Genomic DNA, 13,738 nt, shown 5'->3' with positions numbered 1-13,738 from the left:
CCCCCCGCGCCCCGGCCCGCAGTGGTACCGCCCGGCCGCGGCAGCCCCGGCCCGCTGAGCTCTCCCTGCGCCGTCCCCCCCCCCGCGCCGCCGCGGTGGTGCGGTCCTTGTGTGTCCTCCCTCCCCCCCCCGCCCGCCCCCGCGGTTGGTTCGCTCCGCCGCGGCGGCAGAGCCCGCTCCGGCCCCGCGCTGAGGAGGCGCCAAGATGGCGGCGCGCGGAGGGGGCGGGCGGCGGGAGGTGCCATGGCCGCCCCCGCGGGCGGGAGGGGGGACAAAGCCGCGGGCAATGGCGGCGAGGTGGCTGCGGATCGGCCCGCGGGTGGAACGCGGAGAACCGCGGCACGCGTTGGGCTGAGACGCGGGATAACGGAGAGCGACAACGGAGGGAAAGGGACGGAGCTGGGGGGGGAAAAGCATCCTTCCCTCCTCCTCTTCGCGGAGATGGTCTCGCCCAGCCGGTGTGAGGCGCCCGCCCAGGCCACGCCCCCGCTGCCAGCGGGCCAATCAGCGGCGAGGCGGCTGGAATTATGAATGGGCTGTTTCCCACGTCACGCGCCGCCGTTTAAAGGGCCAGAGCGCGGCCGGGGCCGCCCCGGGACCCCCCGAGACAGACCCCTCGTGGGGCCCACCCGCGACAGACCCCTCGTGGGGCCCACCCGCGACCCCTCCGGCACCGGGAGGGTCCTGAGGGATGGATACACCCGAGAAGGGGCTCCCACAGCCTCCTACACCTTCACCAAACCTTCCCCCCCCAGCGAATTCACCCCCCCGCCCCTCCCACCCCACCCGAGAGCCACAAAGAAGCTTTAACAAATGACAGTGAAGTTTCTTAATTAAAAAGACAAAATAAATCTACACCGCTGTACATATACACATTACTTACAGTACAAAATCCCAGAGAAATGTCTGCTGTACCCAGCTACGCTCTGCTCATTTCCCTTCCCCTGGAAGCAGCTTCTTTTGGGTCAAATACCAGTGAAATCTGTGAGCAACCAAATAATGGCCACAGATACTCTGAGACTGGCCTAACATCACACCCTGCACACCTGAAATGGTGACAGGATGGACAGGGCTCGTGTGGTTTTATCAAATTCCACGAAATTAACTCACGTGTCAATTGGTTCTGCTCTGATTTTAAGGATTAATAAAAATAGCTGTTTAGCTCTGGCCTATAAAGAGCTCGGTAGTAGGAAGCAGTGACCACCTGGCACAATTTGGTAACAATATACAAAAGTGACACCAGTCAAGGTGGGGAGAGGGAAGGAAAAGCTAAAAATGGACCACAGAGGCTCACGAGTTCCCCAGCCAAGGTCCCACCCACTACAAAAGTATTCCCAGTGCCCCCAGTCCTGAGCACACCCTGGGCTCAGCACAGAGATCCAGCACCTCTGGGAGATGGGAAGTGTTCCTGGAGAGAGCAGTGAGGCTGTGCTGGAGGGCTCTCACCTCTGGGAACAAGAGTCCATTTAACTGCTGCACAGGAGCAGAGGGAGAACAAGCCTCATCTCTGCATAAAGTTCTTTTCCAAGGCAGCAGGAGTTCTCTGCAGGGAGTGGATGTTCCTCTTCACACGCTCCTCCAGGGTGGAGGTGGAAGCACTCTCCAGCTTTAAACGGCTGCAGGGAATTGGAACAGAGGGAAAAAAATCAGATTTTAAACTGGAAGAGAGGAGGTTTAGATTAGAGATTGGATACTGGGGAAAAATTTCTCCCTCTGAGGGTGGTGAGGGGTTGGAATGGAATTCCCAGAGAAGCTGTGGCTGCCCCATCCCTGGAAGTGTCCAAGGCCAGCTTGGAGCAACCTGGGCTAGTGGAAGGTGTCCCTGCCAGTGGCACTGGATGGGCTTTAAGGTCCCTCCCAACCCAAACCAAACCATCTCGTGGTTCTGTGGTCTAAACTCAAGAACATGTTCTCCTCTGATTAATCTCTAGAGCCTGCAGAATAAAACTGCCATGGGATCTTTCTTGCACCCTCTGGAAGGTGTCACTCCAAATCCTTTTGCCTGCCATGGCTACAAGGGCTAAGTTACCACTAAGTGTGTTTAGGCACTTGCAGGCCCAAGAGTGTTTCAAGCACTTAAAACCAGAAAATTTCTAAATATCTGCATGTGAAACACCACCTGGAGGTTGGTGGGTTTTTATTTCTACAGGTTGGCAAAACACAGCTGAGTCTGACTGTCGAGGCCATCCCAGAAACAAGCACCTTTTGGGCTAAGAGGAGAATTTGGGGACAGCAGATGTCACCAGTTCTACCATAAAACACAGTGGAGATGGATCCTACACCATGATCTGGAACATCCCAAAGCTTGAGGCCCTCACTCAGAAGCTGTGGCCTGGATTTCCCCCGAATGAGAAGGAGGGAAAAGACTCACTGGAAGAACTTTCCATCCCTGGCGTCGAGTTTCTCCAGCTCCCGCTCCAGCTCCTCCTCCTTCCTGTGTTTCCTGAGGTTGTTTGCTCTCTCCTCTTCCCTCCACTTGGCATTTTCCATCATTTCCTGCCGTTTACGCTCCAGTTCCTCTGGAGAGAGCTTTCTGTTTGGGTAGAAACCACCACTGCTGTCAACCAACAGCACACCAGGCCCTCGTTTTCCATTCCTTAAGACCTGGGATTGTTAAGGATGGAAAAGACCTTTAAGGTCATCAAGTCCAACCACCAAAGATGACTTACAATGCCCCAAATTAGGGGTATTTAGCATGGTTTTCTCTCTGGTGGCCAACCAACAAAGCTTTTAAATATTCAGCTTCACCATGGCCCAGCAAGAGCCTCTTTCCTCCCCCTTTTCAGCCTCCCTGTGTTTAACTGACCTGTAAGATGATGCTGTCGAGGTCCTTTTTGCCTGATGGCAGTGAAACAGAACCTCCTAATTAACAGCCCACGGGACAAAGACACCTCACATTCCCTCCTGCCTGGCAGGAGGAAGCAGTGACCACCCGGATGGGTTTTTGGGAAGGTGTCCAAGGTGTCACGTAACAGCCAAGCCCAGGAGCACCCACTGAGCCCTCGAGGACTCTGTGTCTGACTTTCTGGACACCTGATCTGCTCTGCTGTGGTTCAAACCTGGTTCACAGGCTGCACCCAGCTGGTTCTCAGCCCCCCTCACCTGGTGTAACCCGGGGGGTGCTGGCGCCGGTAGCTCTTTTTGGGGGAAGGGCTCCTGGCTCTGCCCTTCTCCTCCCGACTGCTGTGCCTGCAACCCAAAAAACGCCCTTGTTAGCACAGGTCATCCCATTTCTGAACATTCCCTGGCTTTATTAGCACATTCTGAAGCCAAGACATCCCCCACAGCTGCAGGGCTGTTACCTGTCCACCCTGCAAACAAATTCTAATGATTCTTAATTATACTTCTTATAAATTTACTTTTTTACTCAGTTCTAATTACTTCATCAGCAAACCTGCTCCATGATTTTATATGCATTTAAAAAAAGGTAATTCTACATCTTTTCTGTTGTATCTATTCTAATTTATAAATTATGAATTCTAATTCTAAATTACGAGTCTGAAGAGAACTGGTAGCCCAAATAAAGCAGAGTCACAAGCAATACCCAAAGGGTGCGATTAGAGAGGGTGTCCCAAATGAAGAGTGGGACTGCCCCCTCCAGCAGCTCCCTGGGTGCTCCTGGACAGCTCCTGCCCTTCCCACCTTTCCACCCAGCACTGAGCAATAACGTCAGGACACAAAAGTGGCAGGAGATGGAACAGGAGGGATTTGGATCCCAGGGAATTTCCCCCCCCCCCGAGCCAGGTCACCCACACTCACTGTTTGCCGTGTTTGGAAGGAGATCCCGAGCCCCTGGAGCCGGATTGCTCCGAGTTCCTCTTGCTGGAATGTCTCTGGGGGGAGCGGGAGGAGCTGCGGGAGCGACCCCGGTGCCTGTGGGGAGCCCTGTCCTGGCCAGGCCCCGGGGAGCTGCGGGCCCTGTGGCTCTGCTCTGAGTCTCTCACCTGCAATTCAGAAGGATCTTGGAGGAGAACAGTGGAAGGCCCCAGAGGAGACCTCAGGGAGGGGTGTACGTGTGGTTGGGGTTTATTTATGTCCCTCCCCAGGTTCCTGTTCACCCCTTGCCTAAAAAAAATGTGTCTAAAAATGTTATTTCTGCCTGAGGTTCAGAAAACTAAACAAGGCAGCCAAAGCTGAGTGTTGGGAGAGACGAGGGAAGAAACTCCTCCCTGTGAGGGCGGGGAGGTGTTGGAATGGATTTCCCAGAGAAGCTGGGGCTGCCCCAGCCCTGGAAGTGTCCAAGGCCAGGTTGGACAGGGCTTGGAACAACCTGGGCTAGTGGAAGGTGTCCCTGCCCATGGCAAGGGGGTTGGAATTAAATGATCTTTAAGGTCCCTTCCAACCCAAACCATTCCACGATTCCAAGGGTAACACTCTGAGAAGAGAAACTAAACAAACCTTAACTCGAATTCTCAGCAGACAAAAGTCCTACCAGGATCTGAATAATTTTAATTTCCAGGCTTAGATGGCTGCAAATTGAATCTAAAATTTATTAAATCGTGTTCCCCTCATAATCCTCTTCCACTTGGTGCAGCAGATTTGCAGCAAACTCCCAAAGCTCTTTGGTTTTCCCTCACTCAGGGCACTGGGATTGGGACACACACATACCTGCAAACCATACCCTGGGACTTTGTAAGGAGCAGGTTTCCAGGAGGAATTGTCCATCCTCTTCTGAGACCTACAGAGAAAACAAAACAGTCCTTTTGGAGTAGGTGAACTGCAAGAATATGGTATTTTTTTAACATTAAATTATTATTATTATGGCACCTTAACGATGCAAAACCAACGAAGTAACAACACAGGAGCATTTAAGCCAATTAAAGACTCAAAGAGAGGACTTGAAAACCAAATAATTTAATGAGGAAACGAGGTATTCTTGCCACAAAACCTCAAAACTTACTTATTTTTGCCTCTCTCCTCCTCACTGCTGGAGCTGTCGCTGCTGGAGCTGCGCCGTCGGTGCTTCTTGTGCTTCTTCCTCTTCTCCTTCTTCTTCTTCTTCTCCTTTTTATCCAAACTGTTCTGCAGCTGCAGAGCAAAACCCCACTTCCTTGTCAGTCATTATCACCATCCCCACCCCTGGGAGCTCAGAATCTTAAGGGAAAATCAGGAGTTCTCTGTGGAAAAGCTCCTGGAACAAAACCCCAGCCACCCAAAATTAAAGAGTTTAGGTCAGGAAAGAGCTCAGCAAAACTTCTGATTTCTGAGCCTCCCCCTGGGTCAGTGTGTTCTGAGAGGCACCTACCAAAGCTTTGATTTTCTTCATTTTCACGGGGTTATTCAAAACTTCCCTCTTCTTTTCCTCCTCCCTCTTTCTAAAGCAGGAAAAATAAAAATACCAGTGTTTTCAAACACAGAAAATATCACGTTTTCATGAGAGAGATCAGTCAAGTGCAAGCTCTAAGAACACAAAGGATGAATCTGCCCTTTTCTCCTCCATTTAAGGTGCAAAAAGCAGGACAACAAAGATTTGTTACCATCAACCTGCCTCAAATGCCAATAAATGCCTGGTACATTTGTATATAAATATAAATACATTTGTATTTATATATTTCAATAAATGTGAAAATGTCTCTACACTGTTTATAAGGTAAAGACCTCTTTAAAAACATGAAGATATTTATAAAGTCAAAGACACAAAGTTAAAGAAAGACACAAATTTAAAGACACAAAGTTAAAGACATTTATAAAGTTAAAGACATTTACAAAGACATTTACAAACCAATTCAATTTAAAGATGTATAAAAATGTCTTTCCAGTGTTTGGAAGATATTTATAAAAAAGATATTTATAAAAATGTAAAGGCATTTATAAAAAATCTATGGATGTTTATAAACTTGAAAGACATTTATAAAATCCCTAAATTTAAAGACACGCATGAAAATGTCTTTTAAGATAAATATTAAGATAAATATGTTTCTAAGATAAATATGTCTGTATAAACAGATAAATGTTTATAAGATAAACACCTTCATAAAAATGTAAAGGCACTCATAAAAATTGACAGGTACGTCCAAAATTTTTGAATTTAAAATTTAAAATTTAAAATTTTGAATTTTGAATTTATACACACAGATAAACATGTCTCTGCAGTGTTTCTAAGCCCCACAGCCCAGCTCCCAGCCAGGACCCCCCTCCCTGGAGCTCCCTCCCAGCACCTGATCATGAACAGAGGGTCCTCCCGGATTTTGTTGGCCATGTCCAGCACGGAGTTGGCCCCAGACTTGGCAAAGATGGATCCTGGCAGCAGCCCAGTCTCACTGGAACACCCTGCCTCCTTGTCCTCGGCCTTCTCGAAGATGAACTTGTCCACAGGGCGCCCCATGAGATATTCCTCCCTGTTCACCATCCCCCCAGGGCCCTGGTACATCCACTCCAGCTTCTCTTCCCTTTTCCTGTTGGAAAAAAAAACAACCCACCAATTTATTTTCCTCCTTGCAGTTCTGAAGGTAGAGTTTAAAGCTTAAAACCTTAAGGTTTAAGGTGAATAGAAATGTTTTATTATTATTATTATTGTTGTTCTTGTTCTTGTTATTTCTCCAGCACAGAAAGGACACGGAGCTGCTGGAATGAGTCCAAGATGATCAGAGGGATGGAGCAGCTCCTATGAGGAAAGGCTGGGAGAAATGGGATTGTTCAGCCTGGAGAGGAGAAGGTTTAGGGATGACTTAACTGTGGCCTTTCAGTGCCTGGAGGAGTTTCAGGAAAGATGGAGAGGGATTATTTAAAAGGACTTGGAGTGGCAGGACAAGGGGGAAGGGATTCAAAGCAAAGCAAAGGTAGGTTTGGATGGGATATTGGGAAGGAATTCCTCCCTGAGAAGGTGGGGAGGTGGTGGAGTGGATCCTCCAGAGCAGCTGTGGCCGCCCCATCCCATCCCTGGGAGTGCCCAAGGCCAGGCTGGACGGGGCTTGGAGCAACCTGGGCCAGGGGAAGGTGTCCCTGCCCGTGGGGTGAGACTGGATGTGCTCCCAGGTCCCTCCCACTCCCCAATTCCCCAATCCCCTGCTCCCAGCCCCCTGACCGCAGCGTGCCCATGTCCTCGGCGTAGCGCTGCATCTCCTCGCGCGCCCGCTCCTCCTGCAGCTCCCGCTGCAGCTCCTCGATCTTCCTCCTCTCGGCCTCATGCTTCTGCTCCGCCTTCCACACCTTCTCCACATTGCGCAGGGTCTGGGGGTGCCAGCTCTTCTTCAAGTTCTGGGGGCACGCGGGGACGGGGTTGGGATTGGCACCGAGGGCACACGGGGATGGGCAGGGAGGCTGAGCCCAGGGAGCGCCAGGGCTGCCTTGGAGCCCTTCTCTGTTCCTCCACGACCCCTCTCAACCCCCATTTTAGCCCCCATCAGACCCTTCTCAGCCCCCCTCTCCCTCAGACCCCTCTCAGCCCCCCCCCCCGACCCCCCTTACACCCCTCATCCTCCTCCAGCCCCTCATCCCGCCCCTCAGTCCCTCTGAGCCCCCTCACCCTCCCCGGCCCCTCATCCCCCACTGGCTCCTCTCAACCCCCCCCCGACTCCCCTCAGCTCCCCCTCCCAACCTCCTCAGCCTCTCCCCGATCCCCTCTCAGACCCCCTTAACCCACCCCGGCCCCTCTAAGCGCCCCCCCTTCCCTCAGCCCCCTCTCAGCCCCCTCTGTTCTCCCTCAATCCCCCCAGACCGTTCTCACCCCCAACCCGCGACCCCCCTCACTCCCGCCCGTTCCCCCCGTCCCTCTCAGACTCCCCCCATCCCCCGTAAGCCCTTCCCGTCCCCTCTCAGCCCGCTCTTCCCCCCCTGGACCCTCACCAGATCTCCCCCCCCCATCGCGGCCTCCGGGCGAGTGCGTCCCCCGCCGCTACCGGGACCGGAACTGCGTCATCAATCGCGCCGGCGTCGCTCCTGGCGTCACTTCCGGCAGTCGGCAAGATGGCGGCGCTAGGACGAGAGGAGGAGGGAAGGGAAGAACGATTTGGGTCGAAAGACCTTTAAGTCCATCCAGCCCCACTCCCAGGGACACCTTCCACTAGCCCAGGTTGCTCCAGGCCCCGTCCAACCCGGCCTTGGGCACTTCCAGGGGATTAAGGCAAGATCCGTTTAAGTGAGGCTGATAGGAGCAATCCCAGAGAAACGCCTGGGGATTAAAGTGAGTAATTCCAGCTGCACAGAAGCCACGGGACAGGTCTGGCAGGGAGCTGTAATTGCATTAATGTGCAGACGGGAAGGTTTGTGCCTCCGGGTTCGGCAGGGCTTGGGATCTCCCGAGTCAGAGCCTGTGACCTCCCGAGTTAGAAACTGGGAATTCCCATCCCAGGGTGGGTTAGAACCGGGACCGCCCTGTCCCTTCCCAGGTTAGAACCAGTGACCCCCAGTCTGGGTTACAGCTGGGGACCCCTCTCCCCAGTTAGAGTTAGAAATATTGACTCTCCCACTGTGCGTTAGAATCGGGGATGCCCATCCCAGCGCAGATTAGAACTGGGGACCCCCACTCCCAGCCCAGTGACCCCCCAGTCTGGGTTAGAGCTGCAGTCCCCTGTCCCCAATTAGAGTCACAACCAGCCCGGCTTGGAACCAGTAACCTCCCAGTCTGCGTTGAACTGGGGACCCCCATCCCAGCCCAGGTTAGAACTGGGGACACCCCCCCCAATCTGTGTGGAACCGGTGCCCTCCCGGCCCAGCGCGGGCTCGAACCGGTGTCCCCGCTGTCCCCAACCCCCCGCGCTGCCCCTGCGCCACCTTTTCCCGCCTCGCCCCCTCCCGCCCCCCCCGGCCCCGCCCCGGGGGCGGCTCAGGGGCAGCGCCACCGCCCGCGGGACCCGGGGCCGCGGGTTCGAGCCCCGGGGGCACCCACACACCGACCTGTGTCACCCCAGCCTCGGCTGCCCCCGGGGAACGTCCCAGCACTGCTGGAAAACGTGTCATCCACTGGCCAAATCAGGGGTGATTCACTGGTTAAACCGGGGGTAATTTACTGGTTAAATCAGGGGTAATTACTCCGACAGGAAGAACTGGAGCAGCAGCTGTGGGGTTGAGCCTGCTGGTGTGGACGTAGAGAGCAGAGAGGAAAGGTCAAAACCTGCTCTCATCCTTGGCAAAACATCATCAAGTGATTCCCAAGGCCTCAGAGGGGTAAGGGGGTCTCTCTGTGGGCTGTGTGTGAGGAGGTTGTGGGAGGAAAAAAAAGGGTGAGAAAGGACCAAAAAGGGGGCACCTGGAGTTGAACCAGGGACCTCTTGATCTGCAGTCAAATGCTCTACCACTGAGCTATACCCCCCCGCTGCTGCACCTGCACAGGGATATTTTAAAATCTTTATGGAGACAGACAAGTTTGGATATCTATGGTTTGCATTGCTTTACTCTACAGCCCCCTGTGCACCTTAAAGGACCTGCCACAGCCTGGACAGCCAGTTAAACAGCAGAAATTATGCCAAATATCATCAATTCTGCTAAATGGGAGTACTGCAGAGAATTAACAACAGACAAAAGTACAAACAAACTCAGGAGTTCCTCAGTGCACAACCCCTGCCCCTTCCCAACTGGGCCTCACTTCCTTCAATCCCAAAGCTCCCAACCAACATTCACTGCAGCACAAACTCCCACATCCAACAGGAGCTCCCCACCTTCTCCCTGGGAAACATTTTGGCCAAAGGAAGAGAAAAAAATGAAGGGAAAAGAGAAGGGGGCACCTGGAGTTGAACCAGGGACCTCTTGATCTGCAGTCAAATGCTCTACCACTGAGCTATACCCCCCTGGCGCTGCACCTGAACAAAGGGATTTAAAAACATTTACAAAGAGAAACACATTTCTCTGTCCACTGCTTGGGCTCTTTTACTCAGCAGCCCCCTGCACCCTGCCTGTCAAAGGCTGTACAGGGAGTTAAGCAGGAGAAATGATGGCAAATATGGTCAGTTCTGGGAAATATGGTCAGTTTTGGTAAATATGATTACTCCAGAGAGTTAAGAACAGAGAAAGGCACACAAACAGTGAGTAGTTACTCACACAGGGCACAGCTCCTGGAGCTTCCCAGGACTCAGGGCCTTGGAACCTTCAAAGATGGAGCTCAGAAGCACATGGAGAGAACAGCACAAGCTGCCAGATTCAGGAAGGGGCTCTCCAGCTTCTTTCTGTGAAAGATTTTGGCAAAATAAAGGCTGAAGGAGAGGAAAAGAGGGGGCACCTGGAGTTGAACCAGGGACCTCTTGATCTGCAGTCAAATGCTCTACCACTGAGCTATACCCCCCTGGCACTGCACCTGCACAGGGATATTTTAAAATCTTTATGGAGACAGACAAGTTTTGATATCTATGGTTTGCATTTCTTTATTTGACAGCCCCCTGTGCACCTTAAAGGACCTGCCACAGCCTGGACAGCCAGTTAAACAGCAGAAATTATGGCAAATATCATCAGTTATGGGAAATGTGAGTACTGGAGAGAATTAACAACAGACAAACAAACTCAAGAGTTCCTCAGTGCACAACCCCTGCCCCTTCCCAACTGGGCCTCACTTCCTTCAATCCCAAGGCTCCCAAAACATTCAGTGCACAGCACAAACTCCCACATCCAACAGGAGCTCCCCACCTTCTCCCTGGGAAACATTTTGGCCAAAGGAAGAGAAAAAATGAAGGGAAAAGAGAAGGGGGCACCTGGAGTTGAACCAGGGACCTCTTGATCTGCAGTCAAATGCTCTACCACTGAGCTATACCCCCCTTGGTGCAGGATGTGCACAGGTAGATATAAAAAAACCATTTATTTGGAAAGAAACAAGTTTTTTCTGTCTGTGGGTTGGATTCTTTTTCTTGCAGGCTCCCTTTGTGTGCCTGCCAAAGGGAGTTAAATACCATAAATTGGGATAAATGTGATCACTGCTGAAAATTAAGAACAGAGGAAGGCCCAGACAGTGAGAAGTTGCTCACACAGGGCACAGCCTCTGGAGTTTCCCCACAGTCAGAGCCACGATACCTTTGAAGCTGAAGCTCAGAACCAACGTTGAGTGCACAGAACAAACTCCCAGATCCACCAAGAGCTCCCCACCTTCTCCCTGGGAAAGATTTTGGCCAGAGGAATAGAAAAAAATCAAGGGAAAAGAGAGGGGGCACCTGGAGTTGAACCAGGGACCTCTTGATCTGCAGTCAAATGCTCTACCACTGAGCTATACCCCCCTGCTTCCAGCCAGCATTCCCAGCAGGAATCTCCCTGCTAATTGCCATCCCAGCACAACTGCTAATTAATCCCAGGGCAGAAAAGCAGGTTCTCAAAGAAATACTCATCCCCTTCCTTGGGAACACTGTGCAGAGGCTCCTCTGCTCTGCTGGGGGTCACCTGCAGCCAGCAACCAGCATGAGAGCTCTGGAGGGGGAAACGTGGGGATGGAGAGCTCCAAACCAAATCCTGGGGGATGAAAAGAAGGGGAAAAAAAATAAAAGGGGAGGGGGCACCCGGATTTGAACCGGGGACCTCTTGATCTGCAGTCAAATGCTCTGCCCCTGAGCTATACCCCCATGAGGGAGGCAGGGCCAGGGAGGCTCCTTGTGGGCAGTGACATGGCCACGTTCCAGGGCTGCTCTCACACCTCAGCCCTGCACATCCCAGGGGGCTGCTCTCACACCTCAGCCCTGCCACATCCCAGGGCTGCTCTCCCACCTCAGCCCTGCCACAATCCAGGGCTGCTCCCACCCCTCAGCCCTGCCACATCCCAGGGCTGCTCCCACCCCTCATCTCTGCACATCCCAGGGCTGCTCCCACCCCTCAGCCCTGCCACAATCCAGGGCTGCTCTCACACCTCATCCCTGCACATCCCAGGGCTGCTCCCACCCCTCAGCCCTGCCACATCCCAGGGCTGCTCCCACCCCTCAGCCCTGCCACAATCCAGGGCTGCTCCCACCCCTCATCCCTGCACATCCCAGGGCTGCTCCTACCCCTCAGCCCTGCACATCCCAGGGCTGCTCCCACCCCTCATCCCTGCACATCCCAGGGCTGCTCCCACCCCTCAGCCCTGCCACGTTCCAGAGCTGCTCCCACTCCTCATCCCTGCACATCCCAGGGCTGCTCCCACCCCTCATCCTTGTTCCTCCTTCCACCCCAAACCCCAGTCTGGGGCTCTCACCACCCTCCCAGCCAGCCCTTGGGGGTCAAGCTAATGAATTCCCACTTAATTTCCTCTAAAACACAAGGAAAAATAATGTCATTCACCATAACACGTGGTGACATCAAGAATGACAGGGCAACCCCCAATATATTGCCCAAGATCTTCCTAATTCAGAGATTTTTTGTTTATATTATCCTTGGAAACTGCATACTTTTTTTACACCAGTTTCCTTTTACTTGTCCTGGTTTAAACCCAGCCAGCAGTCAAGCCCCATGCAGCTGCTCACTCACTCCCCCACCAGCAGGATCCAGGACAGAATTGGAAGGGTAAAAAGCTGGAAAACTCATGGGTTGAAATAAAGATAGTTTTAGGTAAAGCAGAGAAAGCAAAACAAGGAGTTAATTCACTGCTTCCCACGGGCAGGCAGGTGTTCAGCCATAAAAACACTCCCTCCCCAAAAAAATTAAACCCAAAATGTTTAAATCCAAGAATCCAAGGCCATGGAAAGAAGAGTCTTCAAAAAAATCAGAAAAGTGGCTGTTAAAGCATCAGGGGGGAACAGGTTTGTTCCTTAGGCTTGAGCAGGTCCCTGCATCTCCAGGGGGAGTGGCAAGGAACACTTTTTGGGCCATGGGATTTTGCAGGTTCGTGGTTAGGCCAGAGAGATGGTTAAAAACAAAAAGAAAAAAAAAATCAAAAAATCAGTTAAAAAATTCCCAAACCAGTCAGTGCAAGGCCCTGGTGGTTTGTCCATCATTCCCCTGGGTTTGTGCTTCCAAATCTGAGAGGCTTCGCTCCGTTTCCCCACCCTCCCTGCACTGAAACCCCGGGAATGGCACCAGGAATTGCACAAAAACATCAGGAATCTCCAAGCAGAGGGAAAAAAATGCCCTGTGCTGAGGGAAAATGCCCTTAGTGCCAGGGCAGATGGAGGCAGGAATTGCAGCCAGGCCTGGGAGCAGCCCCTGTTTCAGGGTGGGTGTTCCAGGGCCCAAAACCAGGACAGAGTCACTGGTGAGCCCAGGGATGAGACATTTTCCTTGCTGGGGTGGGCCAGGAACACCCAAACCATTTCTCCCTCTGCTCCAGAATCACCAGGAAAACCACAGCACAGTGGACATACCTCCCCCCTCTGCTCCTGAAGCCTCTGGAGCTGATCCTGGAAGCTCAGCCCAGACCTTCCACGTGGAATTGGCATCGAGGGTTCAGCAGCTCCTGCTTCAGCCACTCCCTGGGGTGACAGCAGTGTCCTGAGGGACATTCCTCAGATCCCACTGTCCACCAGGACCTGCAGCTCATGGCTCAGCTCTTTCGGGCAGTATTTCTCCCCCACAGTATCTCTGAGTAGTTAAAATTATCCCTAAGCAGTCAAAATTGCCAATTCTGGAAGAAAATTCCAGAAACTCTACAGTTTTGAGAGCTCCTGCACAAAGGCAGGGCTCCCACAGACCCCTCCCAGTTCCTGTCTGTGCACACCCAATGGATCAATTCACTGCTGCTAAAATTTAAGCCATTCCAGGTGTTTTTCCAGCAGTGCAAGAACCTGCCTGAAAAACAGACTTAAGATACGAAAAGCCCCCAAAATCCCGTTTTCCTGCTGAAACACACAAGGAGCTCCATAAAAATCCTTCCCAGCACCACCTCCCTTCCTCCAGCACCTTTGGCAAGAAACAGAGC

General features: G+C 52.5%; 1 protein-coding gene, 2 long non-coding RNA genes and 6 other non-coding genes across 12 annotated transcripts; 1 reads left to right on the top strand and 8 right to left on the bottom strand.

Annotated features, from left to right (window-relative positions):
- Positions 1 to 820: 820 nt before the first annotated feature.
- On the bottom strand, positions 821 to 7,854 carry CWC25 (CWC25 spliceosome associated protein homolog). The gene is made up of 10 exons (XM_051794792.1): positions 7,786 to 7,854; positions 7,025 to 7,197; positions 6,159 to 6,395; positions 5,246 to 5,315; positions 4,901 to 5,028; positions 4,609 to 4,678; positions 3,760 to 3,944; positions 3,103 to 3,189; positions 2,372 to 2,533; positions 821 to 1,616 (listed from the first exon to the last, which is right to left on the bottom strand). Exons 1-10 carry the CDS (start codon positions 7,801 to 7,803, stop codon positions 1,502 to 1,504), a joined length of 1,245 nt encoding a protein of 414 aa, XP_051650752.1. The 5' UTR covers positions 7,804 to 7,854; the 3' UTR covers positions 821 to 1,501.
- Positions 7,855 to 7,869: 15 nt separating this feature from the next.
- LOC127474259 (uncharacterized) lies at positions 7,870 to 13,698 on the top strand. Of its 4 annotated transcripts, none has more exons than XR_007905779.1 (4): positions 7,870 to 8,122; positions 8,979 to 9,105; positions 10,307 to 10,394; positions 13,151 to 13,698. It is a non-coding gene; the product is annotated as an uncharacterized LOC127474259 (long non-coding RNA). The 4 variants fall into 4 exon arrangements; XR_007905777.1 differs by lacking the exon at positions 13,151 to 13,698 and adding an exon at positions 10,544 to 10,740 and having other exon boundaries at positions 7,871 to 8,122; XR_007905776.1 differs by lacking the exon at positions 13,151 to 13,698 and having other exon boundaries at positions 7,872 to 8,122; positions 10,307 to 10,740.
- Positions 9,179 to 9,250, bottom strand: TRNAC-GCA (transfer RNA cysteine (anticodon GCA)). The gene has a single exon. It is a non-coding gene; the product is annotated as a tRNA-Cys (tRNA).
- Positions 9,354 to 11,033, bottom strand: LOC127474260 (uncharacterized). The gene is made up of 3 exons (XR_007905781.1): positions 10,936 to 11,033; positions 9,577 to 10,100; positions 9,354 to 9,419 (listed from the first exon to the last, which is right to left on the bottom strand). It is a non-coding gene; the product is annotated as an uncharacterized LOC127474260 (long non-coding RNA).
- Positions 9,654 to 9,725, bottom strand: TRNAC-GCA (transfer RNA cysteine (anticodon GCA)). Its single transcript has one exon. It is a non-coding gene; the product is annotated as a tRNA-Cys (tRNA).
- Positions 10,145 to 10,216, bottom strand: TRNAC-GCA (transfer RNA cysteine (anticodon GCA)). The gene has a single exon. It is a non-coding gene; the product is annotated as a tRNA-Cys (tRNA).
- Positions 10,611 to 10,682, bottom strand: TRNAC-GCA (transfer RNA cysteine (anticodon GCA)). The gene has a single exon. It is a non-coding gene; the product is annotated as a tRNA-Cys (tRNA).
- TRNAC-GCA (transfer RNA cysteine (anticodon GCA)) lies at positions 11,064 to 11,135 on the bottom strand. The gene has a single exon. It is a non-coding gene; the product is annotated as a tRNA-Cys (tRNA).
- On the bottom strand, positions 11,403 to 11,474 carry TRNAC-GCA (transfer RNA cysteine (anticodon GCA)). The gene has a single exon. It is a non-coding gene; the product is annotated as a tRNA-Cys (tRNA).
- Positions 13,699 to 13,738: the final 40 nt, after the last annotated feature.

The sequence above is a fragment of the Manacus candei genome, unplaced genomic scaffold, assembly GCF_025592945.1.
Source record: "Manacus candei isolate 608988 ecotype Guabito, Panama unplaced genomic scaffold, ASM2559294v1 h1tg000040l, whole genome shotgun sequence".
Taxonomy (NCBI): domain Eukaryota; kingdom Metazoa; phylum Chordata; class Aves; order Passeriformes; family Pipridae; genus Manacus; species Manacus candei.
The sequence above is the reverse complement of the archived record's forward strand: the minus strand, read 5'-3'. Positions and strand labels throughout refer to the sequence as shown.

Bases quoted from the DNA above. Each gene is read 5' to 3' on its own strand.
- CWC25 (XM_051794792.1), bottom strand. The intron at 5,029-5,245 runs GTAGGTGCCTCT...TTTGCTCTGCAG, and splicing joins TGAAGAAAATCAAAGCTTTG to CTGCAGAACAGTTTGGATAA. The intron at 2,534-3,102 runs GTGAGGGGGGCT...CTACCCAAACAG, and splicing joins CACCCCCCGGGTTACACCAG to AAAGCTCTCTCCAGAGGAAC.